The sequence below is a fragment of the Leiobunum rupestre genome, chromosome 3, assembly GCF_980474605.1.
Source record: "Leiobunum rupestre chromosome 3, qqLeiRupe1.1.hap1, whole genome shotgun sequence".
NCBI classification, from domain to species: domain Eukaryota; kingdom Metazoa; phylum Arthropoda; class Arachnida; order Opiliones; family Sclerosomatidae; genus Leiobunum; species Leiobunum rupestre.
Window position 1 is genome coordinate 61,558,363 of NC_143386.1, and position 19,229 is coordinate 61,577,591.

The 19,229-nt window shown below is 39.5% G+C and overlaps 2 protein-coding genes across 2 annotated transcripts; both read left to right on the forward strand.

Annotated features, from left to right (window-relative positions):
* The first annotated feature begins 5,028 nt into the window (after window positions 1-5,028).
* On the forward strand, window positions 5,029-7,247 carry LOC149953704 (cholinesterase-like). The gene is made up of 3 exons (XM_090169837.1): window positions 5,029-5,404; window positions 6,606-7,164; window positions 7,235-7,247. The coding sequence occupies exons 1-3, from the start codon at window positions 5,029-5,031 to the stop codon at window positions 7,245-7,247; spliced, it is 948 nt and encodes a 315-aa protein (XP_090025963.1).
* A 1-nt stretch (window position 7,248) lies between these two features.
* LOC149953705 (acetylcholinesterase-like) lies at window positions 7,249-7,812 on the forward strand. Its single transcript, XM_090169169.1, has 2 exons — window positions 7,249-7,413; window positions 7,623-7,812. The coding sequence occupies exons 1-2, from the start codon at window positions 7,262-7,264 to the stop codon at window positions 7,810-7,812; spliced, it is 342 nt and encodes a 113-aa protein (XP_090025295.1). The 5' UTR covers window positions 7,249-7,261.
* Window positions 7,813-19,229: the final 11,417 nt, after the last annotated feature.

Here is a 19,229-nt window from a genome sequence, read left to right on the forward strand (position 1 = left end):
TTAGGGACCAAGTCCCTGGGTTTTTATACCAAAAGGACCTCCATAAACACTTTGGCACCCCCATACGTAGGGGCATTTGGTTGTAAAAGAAAAACCTATGAGAATCCTACCTAGTTTAAACTGAAATTGTTAAGAGGTTCTATTCCCCCTAGTTTATGGGGGCCCCCACACATCCATAAAATTCTACGCGCAAAAAAAAATTTTTTGGTGGGAATAATCGTTTGTTATAACCATTTTAGCGCGAAGAATCCCCACCTGATGTAAAACGTTGGGGGTCACTTTTTCAATTTATTCGCCATGGTCTCTACAAACCATAGAATGTCGTAGAAAAATAAACCGTTTTTATAATACACTCGGCTCTTTTTTTTTCCAAAACGACACTTTTAGCAAGCGAGAGGGGACACCCGCTGTGTCTATTTTACGCGCGGAGGTAAGGGCCATTCACTAGCTACCCTTTACCCCTTAGGGCCGATATTCCGTAAGACGGATAGCTTTGCGCATCGTGAAAGTGTTTGAAAATAATGTTACACGGGGAAAGTGTTTGTCGGCGAAAACACAAAAGGCTCGACCTATTGAACTATTTGGATTTATTACTTAACACCACTCGCACGTGGAGAAAAGTGTTTGACAGATGCCGTAGGGGGACATTCCCTAAGACGGATAGGTTTTTGACAAGTGGTTGAGAAATAATGAGGGACCTATTGACCTATAGGTAAATAGGCCAATTACTCGGGTTTATAGCTACTGGCTGTTTGCATAACATCATGTCAGATGATTCCACCACCCCTACCGAATAGGGACGCTAAAGGGGAGATCCTCCAACTATCGATAAATCATTTGACCTATTGACCTACCGAAAATGTACGCAAATGGGGGGCTATCGGTATACCAATGGGGGGGCTGCTTGCCCACCCCAAATATATAAATAAAACCTTATAATTTGTATACACTCGGCCCTTTTTTCACACCACTTTTAGCGAGGACACCGGCTGTGGCTATTTTACGGGCAAGCTACCCTTTACCCCCCTTTGAAAATAATGGAAAGTGTTTGCCGGCGGCAACATCAAAGGCTCGACCCATAACACCACGAAAAGACAGGTTCCGTAGGGCGGACATGACGGATAGGTTTTGACAAGTTGATGAGGGACCTATTGACCCTAAGGTAAGTTACTCGGTTTTATAGCTGTTTACATAACATCGTGTCAGATAAATTAGCTGACCTATTGACCTAAAATGTTCGCAAATGGGATGCCCCCCAGCTATCCGTAGTTGACCTATGGACCTGCCGAAAATGTTCGCAAATGGGGGGCTGTCGGGGGGGGGACTGCTTACCCCCAAGGGGGTCTGTTTCACCCCCAAAGGGACTCACAAATCGGTATACGCACTCAGTTATCTCTTATATACAATGAGCATCAAAAAAAGAGGTAAGCTACAATACATGGAATTGTCCAGGCGGTCATTCAAGTTGTCAGAGATGTCAATCAGTTGTCACTCGTAAAAAAAATAAGTACAGGATAAGAGGGGTGGATATTCGCTCTGGGGGCCTATTCTGTAAATATTCAAAATCCAATTTTCGATCGAAAATTAGATTTCGAACTTCGAGATCTCGACGAATGGTATTCGGTAAAGATTTCGAATAAGCATAAATCAATGCAAATTGTCGAAGTCGATCTCGACATGGTATAGGGTATCGAGATCGAATTCCCATTCGATTTCTTACAGAATCGCCCCCCAGGTCTCGATCTTTAACAAAATACCTGCACTTATACAAAAATGTCAAATTAAATAATTAAGGTGGATTGTAGTCCATTCTACCGAGCAGTCTCATTGGACCGAAAAACGCATATTTTTCGGTTTTCACATAAGTCATGATTTTATCGAACATTTAAGTCCATAATCGTACAATAACATATTGATTGTTCAGAAACGCTCATTTTCGATAAAATTAATCTTGTGTTAATATAGTTTGTTTATTAAGTTAATGTACAAGATGATTGGAAATTGGTTCAAGTTTTAACTTAATATTCAAAATATATATAATACTAAATGTCATAAAAAATGACAATGTAACTATTGGCTGGAAAAAGAAAAAGATATTTTTGGTCGAATGCAAATCGGTTAAATAGTAGTATATTTACTCATAGTATGCCACTGTACCTTTATTCCATTCAAAAATCTTCACTAACGGTTTGTTTCACCACGAACCAGTAAAAAGGTGGACTACTTTCGATTTTATCCTTTTTATTCATCCTAGTAATTTTGAAAGTCACTTTATTGACTACTAACATATGTATTTAAACCAATGGAAAACCTCTAAATTGAGAAGGAATTTTTTTGTATCGGTATATTAGTCAGCCCAATGTAGCTGAAATGAAATTTATAAACTCGCTCGGTTTGTGCGGATGAAGTTAAATAATTAGTAGTTTTGAAAAGAAATGGTTGGGGAAAATGACCAATACGGTTCGGTTCAGTGGTCGCTTTCCGGAAATAGAACAAGTCGTCGAAGTGGGATATTCCACTAGGGGTATTAAAACCCGTAACAAGTCTAGAAGAGCTGGGCCTAGGCTCAAAAGAATCCGAAACCAGCCTTGTAGATGCCTCAGAAAAGTTCAGTTCTGAATTTAAACTATTTTTTCCCAATAAACCTGCTTCTTTTATTTGACAATGCAAATTTATTTTAGAACCCGAGTCACTTAAAACTTCATTAAATGCATATTAATTGAACTACCAGCACTTGAGAGTATATTGTAGTTCATTTTAGCTTTCTAAAATAATGGCCGTCGGTTTATCAAACGTAGAGCTAATTGCGCGACGGCATAATTGGCATTTGAGATTCGATGACGTCAAATATGACGTAAAATATTACGTAGGGTACCGAGGACGCAATATCCGTGAAACAAACCGTTAGTGTAGAAATAGAGCTAGTGGCATACTTATGAGTAATTATGTTACATATTATAGTGGTAATAGTAGTAGGTGTTTAATATGAATATAATCGTTTATTTTTTTTAATGAAAAGCATGTGTATGGAAATTATTTAATTGAAATAATTAGTGTTAATCCACCTTCAATTAAACCCGCCATTTTTTTAAAAACCCGTTGTGTAAATGATTTATCCATTCTGATGGTTATTTTGTGCCTTGTTGGTCAATAAGGTTTTAGAAAATGTTGGCTCTTGTGAACAGGCCTTCACTAATGAAGAATCTTCTTCATTAGCTTATTTTCGCTAAAGGACAGGAAAGTCAAACCACTTTTAAAATATAAAGTTGAATCTGAACGTAAAATTGACTATTATCAACGGTATATAATATTTTTTAGTGATAAGTACTAATGTCATTATCTTGAAAAATGTACCTTCAATTTACATTCTACTATATAACTATAACTATAACTATTAGAACGCAAAAATACGGTTTATGAATAAGATAATTGCCCTACGAAGTTAAATTCTACATTTTACATCATTAGAAAGTGTACACTCTAAAAAAAATGGTTTTTAAATGGTATATTAAGGGCCTAAAATACATATAAAAAACACTCTTAAGGGTTTTTTCTTGTCCCAAATTTAAAACTTGAAAAGGTGTATAAACGGTGTTATATTACATCATAAATAGAGTTTTTTTACACCCCGTAGGGTGTAGCTCCCTTAAAGCAGCAGTTTGAAACCCTGAAGGGAGTATTGTAGAACCCTTAAGAAGTTAAGACAGTAGTTAAGTACCTTAAACGGAGCAGGGCCGTCTTTACAAAGTTGAAGGCCCCTGGGCAAAGCTATGGGCTAGACCCCTAATAACGCCACCCAAGTTTCTAACCTCCTGTGCGAAGTCCATCGTCGCTCTAATCTTCAACTATCGGTTCAAATAGTTTCACTTGTCCTACTAAAGGTTACTAGAGAAGAAGCTTATTCTGAATTCAAAAAATACTAATAACCAAAAGTCTTTATACGTTTTAGATTTACCCTGGTTATAGACGTGACTAAATATGAAGTTTAGGACTTTCGAGCAATATTAAAATTTATTTTACAATTTAAAAAATGGGGCACTCCAGAATCTTGGGGCCCTAAGGCAGTGCCCTTTTTGCCCAATGGGAAAGACGGCACTGAAACGGAGTAGTTTAACACTTTCAAGGGAGTAGTGTTACACACTGAAGAGAGTCGTTTAGTACTCTAAACGTATTAGTCATGTACCCTAAAGGGGAAAGCTAAGAACGGTGTAAAAAGGAACCAAAATGGAGGACAAAAGCACCCCTAAAAGAAAACAATTCTATTTTAGGGGTAGAATAACAACCTTTTTAAACCTGTTAAGGTGATAAATATGAGACAAGAAAAACCCTTAAGGTTTGAAAATAAACCTTTTTTTTTAAGAGTGTAATACCGATGCTTTGATGCGATGTGTACATCGGCGGCTTGGCGCAAAAATCATGTCCTTTGGTAAAAAAACTGGCTTGAGTCTGCGAAAGTACATGTTTCATTTAATAGCCTAGATAGAAACACTTTGAAAGTTACATATTTGGAAATTTGAGGCAAAGAAATGCGTTTGGAGTAGTATTAATTTCTAACTGGCCAATAACATGAGGTAAACACCTAACTGGTACTCGGTAGCTGAGGTATAGTTCTTCGTCAGTGTTAAAGTCTCTTTCACCTCACTAATGAAATTAACGAAATTCTTTTCCTAGATGGAGATTAAAAACGTCCTGCAAATTGTGACTATCGCTATTGGGTTATTTTGGACACAAGTCGGGGCACACGTGATCGAAACGAAGAACGGAGCGCTGAGGGGTCGAAGAACCCAAGCGCCTAACGGGAAAGACGTCGTGGAATTCCTCGGAGTGCCGTTCGCGAAACCGCCGTTGGGAGAGCTCCGTTTCAAATTTCCGATGCCGGTTGAACCCTGGCACGGTACTAAAGACGCGGTGACACTTCCAAACTCTTGCATTCAAAGGACTGATCCGATTTTCGAACGGATTACTTCGCGATATTTCGAATCACTCAAACGAAATACCAAAATTAGCGAAGACTGTCTTTACTTAAATATGTGGATACCGGATGGAGGAAATAAGACGTCATCCACCCAAATTCCAGTCATGCTTTTTATTCACGGAGGAGCCTTCATCTTTGGAACCGGCTCCTCGGTTGGATACGACGGTGGTGTCTTGGCCACGGAGGAAAACCTTATAGTGGTCACCGTCAATTACCGGCTAGCCTCACTCGGGTTCCTCTCGTTGGACGACAAAGAAGTTCCCGGAAACGCTGGTCTACTAGATCAGCAGATGGCCATGCGATGGGTCAGCGAGAACGTGGCCAGTTTCGGCGGAGATCCGAAGAGGGTGACCATCTACGGCCAGAGTGCGGGGGCAGCTGCGGTTAACTATCACTTACTGATGCCATCTAGTTGGGATTACTTTCAAGGTACGGCTATCCGACTAATAATAATAACAGTAATAATAATCATAATCATCATCATCTAGGCCAAGGATGTTCAACACGCAGCCGACCGTGTTTTAAATTGTGTCCCGCAAATGTAATCGATAATTAGAGCAAGTGTCGGCGTTGAAATGAAAACCAGATACTAAAGCTACATTTTGACCCAAAAGGCGGGACATACGAGTACCCCTCGCGTTGATTGGTTTGTTTGTAAATTTCACAATAACTTAATTTATAGTAATTTTTAACAATATATTTGATATGGGATGTATATTCTAAGTTAAAGTCCACTAAGAATAGTATAATTAAGTTGTCTTATTGTAATACTCTGCAATGGTTCGTCGACGACGTTATGTTTTCGCTATTTTGAACTTTAGCTCCCTTTGCCATTAATAGATGGCAGCACTCTCTCCAGTAAAGTCGTTTTTCGAAGAATCGGGAAAGATTCATTGCCATTTCTAAGAACAAGGGCCTTAACATAATATAGGTGGCAATGATAGAGCCGACAGTTGCTTTAAGGGGGAAGACTTCTGTGGCCATTGTCTACTTTCGCGCTCTTTCAAGCTGAACTCTTTTAATTTTGTATTTTATGTATAAAATTAATATTTAAGTGTAGAACAGCCTCTTGTTTAGTGCCTAAAATAAGTTTTTTAAATTTTAAATTTTAAAGTAATTAAGTTATTACGTTTTAATTCGAACCCCCGGAGCTAAACAAGTTGGGCAAGTGCCCAAACTACCCTTTAGTTAGAACCTTATATCTCGTTAACTATTAATATTAGAATTATCAAAATTATTTTAAGCACTAGAGGAAGGTTCAGCCTAATAAGAAAAATATAATTCAATTATGTAATTGTTAAACCAAACGTTCAGCTTGAACGAAAAAGAGGCTTTTACTGTATTCTTCCCCCTTAAAAGCACTTTCAACTTTCAAATCTTTGGAGTAATTGTATAATGTTCTTCGAGCATCAACTGTTTAATAGATTCATACGTACTAGAGGATTGATTTTTGAGGTATAAGCACAAGTGAGTTATAGCAGTATGACACTTTTTGGTGTTCATTCAATGCCATCTCTATTTAGTAGATCTTGAATCTTCTTTTCTAATGACTTGTTTTTCCTAATAAGTGCTAAAGTCGTCTTTTTTCTATCTGAAAATTACCGTTTTCCTCAACACTTTACCATTTCAGGGGCAATACTACAAAGTGGATCCATCAACAACTACTGGGGCTTGGCCGATAAGAAGACGAACAACCAAAGGAGCTGGAAGGTGGCGGAATTTTTGGGTTGCAAGAAGGAAACGGTCCGCGAGACTGTTTCGTGTCTGCAAAGCGTCGAAGCGGAAGAAATCATAGAAAACGAACCGGTTGATGGACACGACTTTATAATCTACAAACCGGTGGTAGACGGGATTTACTTGAAAGACGACCCTTTAGAACTCTACAAACAAGGAAAAGTGAAACCCTGTAATCTAATAAGTGGCACCGTCAGTGAAGACGCTTCCGCGTTCCTAGGGCTGGTCATACCGAAACATATTGAATTTATCTCGATGCGGGAGCCCAAACCTTCTTACGAAGCCATCGGGGAGTTACTCGGCAACGGAGACAACCTTCGAGGACACCCTGTTTTGATTAAAATGGCGGAATACGTATACACTGGTCTCGAAGAGAGTAATGATCCCAAGTCCATCTTCAAGACGTTGACCGGAATTCTGGGTGACTTCTACTACGTTTGTCGAATGAAAGAACTGTTGGAAGCTTATTTAAAACTGCCCAAAGAGAACAAAGCTAACCTCTACACGTACCTATTCAATTACAAGCCATCGTGGCTAAAGAACCCTAACTGGATGGGCGTTGCTCACGGCACTGATCTGCCAATTACCTTCGGACACGCACTAAACACTATCCGGAATCAGTTTCACAATGGTCACTTTTTGCCCAAAGAAGTTACTTTCACCAAGAGGATCCTGCGTTACTTCGCCAATTTTGCCAGGACAGGGTTAGTTACAAATTGCATTAACCAAAAACAAATGTCAAAAGTAAACTGATAAATCTAACTGCGGGTAGAACATGGTACACATCCAGGGTTTGCAAAGTGGCTGCAGCCTGCGAAGGTTCTTGTTTAATTTTCTTAGGCTTAGACGGTTTCTTCTCGCGTAAGAGACATATTTTATACTTCTGCCGCCAGTAATTATCTATTTCTTACAGCAACCCGAGTCTGTCGCCGTCTGGAAAGATGGAGGACATTCAATGGCCAGAGTATAGCGCTAACCACGAAGAATACCTCATACTAGCGCCAAACATCACTTCAGCTGGGACCAAATACAGAAGCAAAAGTTGCAAGTTTCACAATAAATTGTTACCCCAGCTGGTCAAACTGGAACTAACTGAAAAGTAACAAAAAAGTCACCCCAAAATAGCTGTCGCGTAAAATATCCAATTGAATTTGTTAATGTGTTCTGTCCAAATCGTCGGAACGATCACTGAAGATACTAACTAATTTCATTAATTACTAATTCACTCGGTCTGACTGTACTTACAATGTTAGTTATATTCGATAGTGCGGTAGCGATAATTAAAATTTGGCTTGTCAAAGAATTTTAAGTTTTTTTAAACCATAACTTTACTGTCAAAACTCAATTTTGTACTACCCAAAATGACTTTCAGAATGCAAATTTTAGGTAGTTTTGAATTTTAGAACTACCCACTAAAATAGGTCCTGTTCATTACAATAAGTCAAAATTAGTTCTGACACAAAAATGTTATTTCAGGTTGGTGCAATTGAAAGTCGTTACATATAACAAAAAAGTTCATAGCTTGTCACGTTCAATCGAAAATCTGATGACGTGTTTTTCGTCATGCAGTTGAAAAGGACGTAATTTACGTCATATCCAGTAAAAGGGTTTCATTGAAGAAATTGTTATTATGGCCTAATTATGAGTTACATAAATAAATATTTTTCAAAATGGTGACGACGCAAGCTCCCTATGTGCCAATTTTCAGCTTATTACTCAAATTGTCGGATTGAAAGCGTAAATTTCCCGAACATTATTTCTACTGATTTTTGCTAAACACGTTTGGACACGTCGCCCTATTTTGAGGGTGTTTCTCCGAATTTCTGTTAAGCAACTCAATGCTTAAACTTCGGGAGAACTCCTATCGTAAAATTCTGCATTGCAGATTTGGCAAAGTGTGAAATGGCGATTTTGAATTAATTAACTGCCCCCACAATTATTTCATCAAACTTTTTATACTCCTTTTAAGTTTTTCTAGAGACACTATAAGAGTAAGAACCACACCTCATTTAATAGTTTCCGTTACGTAGATATCGAGTTACATGTGCAATAAAAGGCGAACCAAAAGTTACGAAAATATTTTTCTTCATCTCGAAAAAAAATGGGAAACATACTTTTATCGTCCGCTCCACAGCTATCGCTTAGTTTAACGTTTTTGAAAAAAAATTGGATTTCATCCAAGGAAACCTGCCCCATAACCCCTCCAGTAGTGACCTCATTACAAACCATCAAATTAATACAACCAACCGCAGAACCCCCGTGCTGACCTCCACCATCCACAATATTGACCCCTTCACCGGAACCCAGAGGACAACGGGGAAAAGTGTCAGCGACCACATTATCCTTCCCCTTACGATCGCATGGTAAAAACTCCTGTAAACGAAGCGCCCATCTCATCAGCCGGCTCTTCTTGTCCTTCAACCGAAGGAGCCAACACAAGCCCTGATGATCGGAGATTACTGTAAATTCCCTCCCCTCCAAGTAATGACGACATTTCTCCCCCGTAAAGACCACCGCCAAATTATCCTGGTCGGGCGTACTATAATTCAGCTCAGCCCCCTGTAACAACCGACTGAAGTAACCCAAAGGCACCTCCACTCCGTCCTGAATCTGTGACAACATCCCCCCAATGCCTTGATCACTAGCATCCGTAGTCACAAAAAAATTCCCCTCAGAATTGGAGGTTCGCAACATGACAGCTTCCACAATCTGCGTTTTTAAACTAAGAAAAGCCTCCACATGCTCCCTCTCCCACTTCCAACGCCGTTTCTTTCCCTTTAACTTATTCAAAGGACCCGTCAGTGTCGCAAATCGAGGAATGAAACGAGAATCCCACCCGCACATACCGAGAAACCTCTGAACCTGACTCAACTTGTAGGCCTGGGAAACTCCTTGATAGCCTCAATCTAATTAACCTTATACCCAAGTAAGACAGTTTCCGACTGGGCAAAACTAAATTTGTCCAAGACGTAGCTGAGAAAAAACATAACGTAATGCTTCCATATGCTCCTCCCAAGTTTGTGAGGCTATACCGATATCTTTCAGATATACCTCAACCCCATACCTACGAGCGTACCTCAGGACCTTATTCATTAACCCCTTACCCCTGGAACGTCCCCGGAGCCCCCGTGAGACCAAACGGCATTGCTAAAAATTCAAACTTCCCTTCCCTAGTCACAAAAGCTGTCTTCTCAACGTCCTCAGGAGCCATCCCCACCTGCCAAAACCCCGAACGCAGATCAAGACGAGATATATGTTTAGGCTTCCCTATCTGGTCAATAATTTCATCAATTCTAGGCATCGGCTGAATATCCGCCACCGTCAATTTATTCAAGGCGATATAATTGACACAGAACCGCTTCTCCCCATTCTTCTTGTTCTGTAACACCACCAGAGAGGACCAAGGACTACTCGAAGGTCTAATCAACCCCTGCCTCAATAAATCCGTTACATGAGCGTCTATGATTTCATTGTCCTTCCGACTCCGTGGATAAGGCTGACCTGAAACTGGAACTGCCCCCGGCCTCAACCTAATATCATGACGAATCTCCCTCGTCCTCCCAGGTCTTTCCGAAAATAGAGACGAAAATTCCTTACATAAAGCACCCAACTCCGCCATCTGCTCCAAAACCACAGACCCTATGTCCAACGACTCGAGACTCTCACTATTCTCCGTCCCCTCCGGACAGACCCCGAGCCCGACTTCCGATACAATCCCAACAACGGAACAGAACCATTAGCTCAGCACATTATTCGCACAGTCAATCGTCGCCCGTAATTCGTCAATAAAATCTATCCCCAGAATAACGTCGAAGCGAAGGCCCTCTATCACACGGAAATTCACCGGCCTGATGCCAATATCTCCCCCCAGGTCAACTGCAATAGAAATTCGCCCCACCGAGGACATCGTAGGACCCATCGCCTGAGATACCTGACCCTGCTCACGGACCACCATCCCAGAAATACCTATCCTCTCCAAAAACCATAGGAAATTGCATAGACGTCAGCCCCTGGATCCAGAAACCCAAACCCCGTCTCATTAGAGATCCTAATTTCCAGACCCCTCAACCGACCGCCAGTATCCATGCAAGGAATTCAAATAAACACCTGCTGGACCGTCCACCCCCGACGAAGTCTTCCCCGATCCACTAGAAGACTCCCTTACAAGTTTCCCGACCCCGCGGATTCAGTGTTTACGCTAGAACTGATATTCCCCACCGGAGCCGAGCCAGCCCTATTCCTTGAACAATCCCTTCTAAAATGCCCCAAAGAGCTACACCAGTAACAAGCCTGATGATTCTGAGTGGTCCCCGTTCCATACCGAAAAGTCTGGCCCCCATTCCGATTACCGACCAACAACTGAGATGGATCATCCAGAGGAACCCTTCCCCTTATTTCATTCTCCAACCCCAGATTCCTAACCACGGTGTCAAACTCCTTAATAGACCCACAGGGCGCCCGGGAAAAACAGACCCGAACCCTCCGATCGACCCTGGACAACAGAAGACCCAGAAGCTCAGATTCAGGCAACGGATTCCCCAAAAGATAATTCAAAGCAACCACCCGTCGACGAAAAGCAGGAATGCTCTCCCCCTCCGATTGGAAAACTCCCCAAAGATCAGCCCTCAGGGCACTGTCCCTATCGGGAGAGATAAAACGATCCCGAAATTCCCGAGTAAATATATCCCAGGTCATCGCCCCCGCCAGCTGCGTTTTAATGTCGCGAAACCACAAGCCGGCTTCATCCCGCAATGCCTGTGATAACAGGAGTACCACCGCCTGAGGACCAATCCCATGAAACAAAACATAACCGTCTAAATCTCCCAAGAAAGCCCTAGGATCCTCCATAGGAATACCCGAAAAAGATGGGAAAGACATGGAAACCCCAGACCCCCTAATAGTTCCCGCCTCAACCCCCCCCCAGCAGGCACAGACGGCACTGAGTAAAGACCGGGAGCACCAGAATAGAAAAATTGGTTGCCAGCTGAAGCCTGAGCCCCCGGGGAGGAGGACGGAAGAAATGCGTTTTGCCTATTAAGCTCCGGCTGAGGAACCCTACTGGACAACCCTTGCACCAAATCATTCAGCACCTTGTAAATTCCGATATTTTATCCCTAGATATTCAGTTTAATTCTCAAAATAGTTTAAAATATTAGGTTTTATTTAATACAAAATTACTTACATTTGAATAATTTCGCAAAAAGATATCCTCAAAAGTCGCAAATGGATATTTAGATCATGACTTTCATTACTAAGAACGTATTAAAAATATTCGTTACATCTACGACTCATAATATATCCATGAACTAAATATACAATTAGAGTAGACTAGAACAGGCAATGCTACCCGAAAAGCTAAAAATTCCCTTTCTTCCCGTGCAAAGAACACATTTCCCTCCCTTTTTCCGTTTTCACTCTTAAATTGCATTATTCCCTTTTAGCGTTTAGGAAGGTTGAAAAATACCGGAAAAGGGAAAAATTTCCCGCATGGGGAAGTACAAGTTAGCAGACGCTAGATCATATTCGCTACCTCGGAAGATCGTGACGCCGCAGCGCCACCTATACTCGTTTCCGTCACGAATATCGGCATTGTCAAGGTTAAAATATATACGCACAGAACTGATGTTCTCAAGACTATCTCTTTACGACGAATGAAAATAAAATTCAACTATACGAATAATGTTAATAGTTTAAATTGATGTAATAACAAAAAATCGTCTTACGCGGAAACTTTCGAAAACATTTACTTATTGTTCCTAATCTTTCCATAATAATTTTTTCGAGGAGCTGGAATTGCATTTGAAGGAAATTACCTTGTTCCAAATGAATGTAAGATTAAATATAAAGGTTCTGTTGATCGTGATAAATCACTCTTCTTTCATTTCGAGATTGTTATCAGGCAACATTGCAACCTCAACGAAAATGTAAGTTTTTGTTATATTCTTAAAACACTTACACTCTTCAGTTTGCAATTGGGAGTTAGACTTACAAAATTAAGAACTACAATTTTTGTTCAGTTGGGATGTTTTGGCCTGCTGGACTGAAATGTAGCTACAAGTTAACTGCAATTAATTTTAGTCTAAAATCAGTCTAAAACATAAAGACTGATAATAACAGCTAGATTTGCTACAATTGCAGTTTACTGACTGCAACTACATAGAATATGTAATATGACTGTAGTGTGGTTGGAGAAACGATCTCTTTAATATAAAGATGCAAGTGGACTGTATTAGTAAGCCTACAACTGTAGACTTAATATTAGCTGTAATAGGGGAATCGGGAAGCAACTCGTCCAAGTCGGTTCACTTAAGCCAGGGTCACACTAACCAGGTTAGGTCGGTTTGAATGCCAGTTTTGGCCGCCGACGATAATTCTTGGTTCACACGTGCGAAATCGGTTCACCCCGGTTCACTTATAGCCAAGGCTTAATGTCATTATGACCAGAATTTTTAAAATAATAATGTATCCCAAAACAATTAGTTAATCCAAATAAAAAAAAACATTCCGTTTTAAGTATCATGTCCAAATACTCCTTTTCTTTCCGGTGATTTTATAAATGAAAAGGAGCTTGTGTAGAAAATGTTACCTTTTACGTCATAGCCTGTCAAGTTATATCTTACCTAGAGCGCCTAGCGTTTTCTTAAGAAGCGTGTTTTTAATTTCTGACTTTTTCGTATTTTTCGACTGCTTAGCCTTCGCCACTCATAGTTCTGTTTAGTAATTAATTTTCGTTTTTTAACTCTGGTTTAACGTTTATAATGCTAGAATTGAATATTTTAAGGGAAGTAGGTTTTAAACAGTTTTTAGGGAATCAACGGTGTTGTAACTCTTAAGCCTTGGGAAAGTAAGTCTTTTTTTAAGATATGGTTCAAGTTGTTAAACGTATTGACTGAATTTTTTTTAGCTCGTAAAACATGGTCTATATCCTATGACCAATCAAATTAATGGATCTATTTTACAGAAATAAAAAGTTATTACTGATAGTACTGAAGGAAAAAAATCTAGAACACTTTCAAACTTCCAATACTCCTAATAAAAGTCCAGAAAAATTAAAATTTCGAGATGGTACGAAGATCATTTATAAATTTTGATAGTAATACGCTACAGAATTCAAATTAAGCCAGAGATAAATTGAAAGGAGCTCTACAAAAACTCGAGACACCAATGACCCTAGGAAACAGCCCACCATTTATACACGTAAAAGACTTTTTATCTCAATGACCAAAAAGAATCATCCGAGGTTTCCCCTAAAGAACCCAGATACTAACGAAACATAACGTATGAACGAAATCATGATTTTAATTTGGACTAATGAACTAAAAAACGCCTTTTCGAAGCTAGCGATGATTCGAGTAGAATTATCTGTTAACTAAATTAATTTACATTTCTTTTGTAAATTATTAAAAATAAACCGGTTTTGTCACAGTTTTGTTTAGTTAGTGTATGTAAAGGGGGGGCCCCCAAATTAAAGAATTAAGTAGCCTACCCATAGTAATATCCTGGCGCCGCCACTGTATAACAGTACTCCTCTCCCGACATAACAGACCAGCTTTCCATTTTTTCAGCATAATTCGCCCACTTCTCCGTATCAGAAAAATCCCAAAAAAAAACTCGCGGTGTAACAGTCGGACAAATATTTTTAATCCGCGGAGTCTTCATACGCATTGACCTTGGAAGCGTGACAGTACACTCTAAGAAATAGGGTGTTTAAAAGGTGTTAAGAAAGTGTTACACCTCGTTCACACTGTTTTCACACTTCCAAAATCGAGTTACTTTTTAAAGGTTTAAAAATAGTGTGACTTAACACTAGAATAATGTTTAAATAAGATAAACATTCCAAGAAATTGCGATTCGTTTCACCAAAGATAATTCTTCACTCGTACCCTAGATTCGAATACTGAGAGCTTTCCCATTGACGGTTTTGTTACGAAGCGTTTACCCTTTTCCGGCACGTGACCTCAGAAAAATCGGGCTCCATCGGTTGCGGTAAGGCGCAAGTCATGGAGCGAATTTTTTCTGAGTTCCAACGGGAAGTGGGTAAACGCGCGAGAGAGTGATTTCGAATATAGGGTACGAGTTTAAATTATCTTTGGTTTCACACCGTTCTAACACCATTTACACTCAATTTGATGAGTCGAACCCAGATTCAACACCTTAACCAAACAATTAAACCCGTTTTAAGCACTCTCCACAGTTTGTGAAACAAGATATCCAATAACATGTAAACGGACTTTTAATCAGTTATGAAGCATCTTTTAAGCGTTAAATCACACCTTTAAAAGTGTTAATTCACCCTTTATTAAGAGTTAAATCACAGCTTTATAAGTATTAATAAGCCCTTTTGTCAGAGTTAAATAGCACTTTTAAAAGTGTTAATACGCCCTTTTTAAGAGTAAAATCACACCTTTAAAAGTGTTAATACGCCCTTTATTAAGAGTTAAATCACACTTTTAAAATGTTAATACGCCTTTTTAAGAGTTAAATAACACCTTTAAAGGTCTTAATATGCCCTATTGTTAGAGTTAAATAACACGATTAAATCTACAACGCCTGGGCCAATTAAATGATCCATAACCCCAAATTTTACATCGCGCAAAGCGTATCAACATCCGAATATATCAGAGCTGGTCCGAGACGATCAGCCATTACGCCTTAAGTAATATCTTCATCTTAAGAAAAATGCGATGATGGTATTTTTTGTTCTTAAGTTATCAATAATCAGATATTTTATCTCTCCGTCATTCTGTTTTTTAGCAGATAAGAATACTTTTTGTCGCGCTTGGTTTTCGGTATAAAACGGCCGGGCATTATAATAGGTCTTTGTCGCAGTTAAAACCAGTCGGTCAAGACCGTAATATTACCTCTCCTCGGAGGGGTTTTGGTCTCCTCACTACACTATAGCTACGCTAAACCAAAACTGTTAAAACGGCGATAATTCAGTTTTTTAAAAAAAGATGAACAAAACAGCCCAGAAATTTTACCAACACCCCCCACGATAAATTTACGAGATTTTAATCCCGTTGCTACTACATCGAAAATTTATTTGGTCCAAATTGTGAATTCTGTTTGCAAGGGTGATAAGAAGAAAACACAAAATAGTTAACAATTCTTCACTATCGACGTAAATAGAGCAGCGACATAATAGCTCAACATTAAAGTAACAGTCGGTAAGGCGTCCGGGTGCTAACAAAGTGACCCGGGTTCGATTCCTACTTAAACGTAAAATAAATAATTTTACACATTTCACAATTAATAAATATCTAAAATAAAATATACTATGAATATAAACAAGCGTCGGTGGCTCATTGGTAGAGCACTCATCTGCCATGCAGAAGGGTCCGGGCTCAAAACCCGTCCGATGCGATCGCAAATTGATAATAGGACGTATACCGTGAACATTTGGTGGACACCCTGCCTTATGGACGTTGAGACGTTTATCGTAACCCTTAGCATACGGTTCGTCCGAAAAGTCAATAGATAGAACACAAACGAAACACAGACATCACAAAAACACAACACGTCATAAGTGCACAATACACATCCACATTAGAATCGCAACATCTCGAAAAATACTACCAAATCACAACTGTCATGACAGTGAACGTTGACGAACAAAACACCAAAAAGCCCCAAACGCCAATATTATCCGTTAACGCTCACCATCACGGCAGTTTTGCCACAATTTAGAATCAAAGAAACTGCGTACGCAGTGATTACGCATTACGCTGGGCCCCGAAACTTTGAACGCGTTCGCAGGACACACACACAGACACGGTGATTGTATAACCCCTCCTAGGTTACATAGTACCCTCGGAGAGGTAATTACGTCTTAGGTGTAGCCGGTTCGTTGTTGCGTTGCTTTAGTTATACTTAACGTTTTTTGTAAATTGTCTCTATAATTTTACCGTTGCGCCCGGTTTGCCGTGCTGTAAACTTAAACACTCTTTCAATGGTTTTTTTAACTTATAAAAGGTTTTATTGAACACTTGAAAAATGACAATGGGGGGTAAGAGAAGTAGAAAGTTACTTTTAGTTTCGTTTTCGAGCGGAAATTTCGGATCTCACGCAGGACCTTGACATTGGGTACCAATTGTTGACTCCCCTACTAGGTTAGGAGTTCTCTACGGTAAGGACAATATTCTACATTTAGTTTTAACCTCCGATCTGTCCCTAGCCTTTGACCCTTTGGTTGAGTGATCCGCAGCCCTGGGCAAAAGTGTTGTTCTTTTTCAAGTTCAGCGACCTGGGTCCCATTCTATTTTTGTCCCTCGGCCTAATTTCTTCAAAGGAGATTACGAGTCGTTTGGCGCCTTCCTTGCCTCCGTTGATTGGTCACTGGTTTTGGGTTCTGATAACTTGTCCGAATCCTGGTCAGCCTTTCTTGAGGTTCTCAATATTGGTATTACCAGTTTTGTTCCGTTACGTAGACCTCCCTCAAAGCCCAAGCCTAACTATCGAACGACTCGTAGCGGAGAGTTTAAAAACGAAGCCTGGAAACGATTACTCAAGGCTAAGAAACGTTTGGCCCCTCCGTGTGTTTTGGATACCCTTCAGTACCGCGCTGCTCGTAATGCTTTCACTTCCCAAATTAGAAATTTACGTCAAAAATATGAATCTAGCCTAACTTCCCTAATTCGCGACAACCCTAAAACTTTCTGCTCACATGTCAATCAGTTTACCGTTTCTAGGGTGCCTAATAGGGGTGTGCAAGCACTCGTTTTAATCGAGTACTCGAATCGAGTTCGAGTTTGAGTACTCGGCTCGAAACTCGATAAGCCTTGCCGCGAAACTCGTCGAGCTTTCGAGTTCAAAGTTTGCCAAGGTCAAACTCGGTCAAAACTTGTTAGGTAATTTTAAGAGTTTTTTGTTATTGAGTTTTAGTGTTATCGAGTATAAATGACATCACAATTCCTATTGTCAATTGGCTCCTTTAAAAATGACGCCATTTTTTTCTGCCCACGTTATTGGTCCATGTGACGTATGTTTCACGTGTAGCCTTTAAACAGCTTAAAGTTTTAGTTTCAGCAAAATACAAAGACTTTTTAGACATTAACAGTGAGGCATAGAGCAGCTTACAAGTGTAGTAATTAGTTAGTCATGGAGGAATCTGGCGATGATACAATATGACAATTTAAGTAAATAAAATTTAAATTGTTTAAATTTTGAAGTTCATTTAATTAGAAAATGTTTAAGACTCTTTATTATTTCAAAACTCGTTAAGCACTCGAAGCTTTGAAAAAGAGTAATTTTAAAACTCGTTAACTCGCTAGGTTTTTCAAGCTCGAACTCGAACTCGGTGAGAAATTTTTTTGAAACTCGAACTCGACTCGGTGCGAAAAAAACGAGACTCGCACATCACTGGTGCCTATCTCTGAGCTACAAAAACACGATGGTTCTGTAACTCCTACGTTATCTGAGGCTGCTTCGGTTCTCAACGATTTCTTTGCTTCCACGGTCCCTTCTAGCGGATATTCCGTTGCCCCGCAGTCTTTGTTCGCCTCGTTGAACCCCAGCGTGTCAGTCGACACCAATGATACTCTTACAAAATGTTCGTGCGAGCCTGCCGATATTGTCTTTTTATTGGGTAAACTTAAGACTTCTAAATCTCCTGGGCCCGATGGTGTCCACCCCTTTATGCTGCAACTAATCGCTACCTGAGAGGAAGGTACGTGACTTTTGGAAAATATTTGAAGAATACTTACGTGTTTAGTTACTGACTTCATGTCATGTATAATATTTATATTATTTTAATTAATGTTTTTAAATATTTATTCACTATTACATTATTATTGTCATTATTCTGAATAGAAAACAGAAACAGGTCTGGTTGTTTCTAAAGAAGACTTTGTCTCAGGTTGTGCAATATTGTTAATTTATTTTCCTTCAGTTGATGGTAATTTTTCTTCAACAATAATATTTATTACTTAGACAATTAATTTATCGCATTTTTTAATGAAAACCAGTTAAAATGAGTAATATATTACATGCAGCCAAAGCTAAAAAATTGCATACTTTATCCTCAAGACTGCAGGCTCAAGTTTCATTTCTGACAAAGATCCCTGTCATTGTTTCATATTTATTTTTAACTTAATTAGTTAAACAACCTTTAACGTAAAATTTACATTACATTAACTTGTAAATATAATTTATAAGGAAAAACAGTATGTCAATTTATAATTGTAACCTCCAACTCGGTCTAAAGACGCAAGGGCGTATCCAGGATTTTATTTCACTATTTTCATCAGCATATCGGGGGGGGGGGGGGGGTTTGAAACCCTAACCCCCCCTTAAATACGCCCTTGTAAAGACGCCATTTTATTTTTAAAGCCCCAAAGCCACCCGGTGACTACCTCCGGTACTACCTTTTTTTGTTTATTTTTTTACAAAATACGTCATAATACTAAGAACCAATGGAAAGCACCCGTGGTTTTTGAACTGTCACAGAATGATCTAGCATCAAAATACCATGGGTTAAACGAGAAATGGAATACGTCCCCCGAAGGGTTTTATTACGAACCTC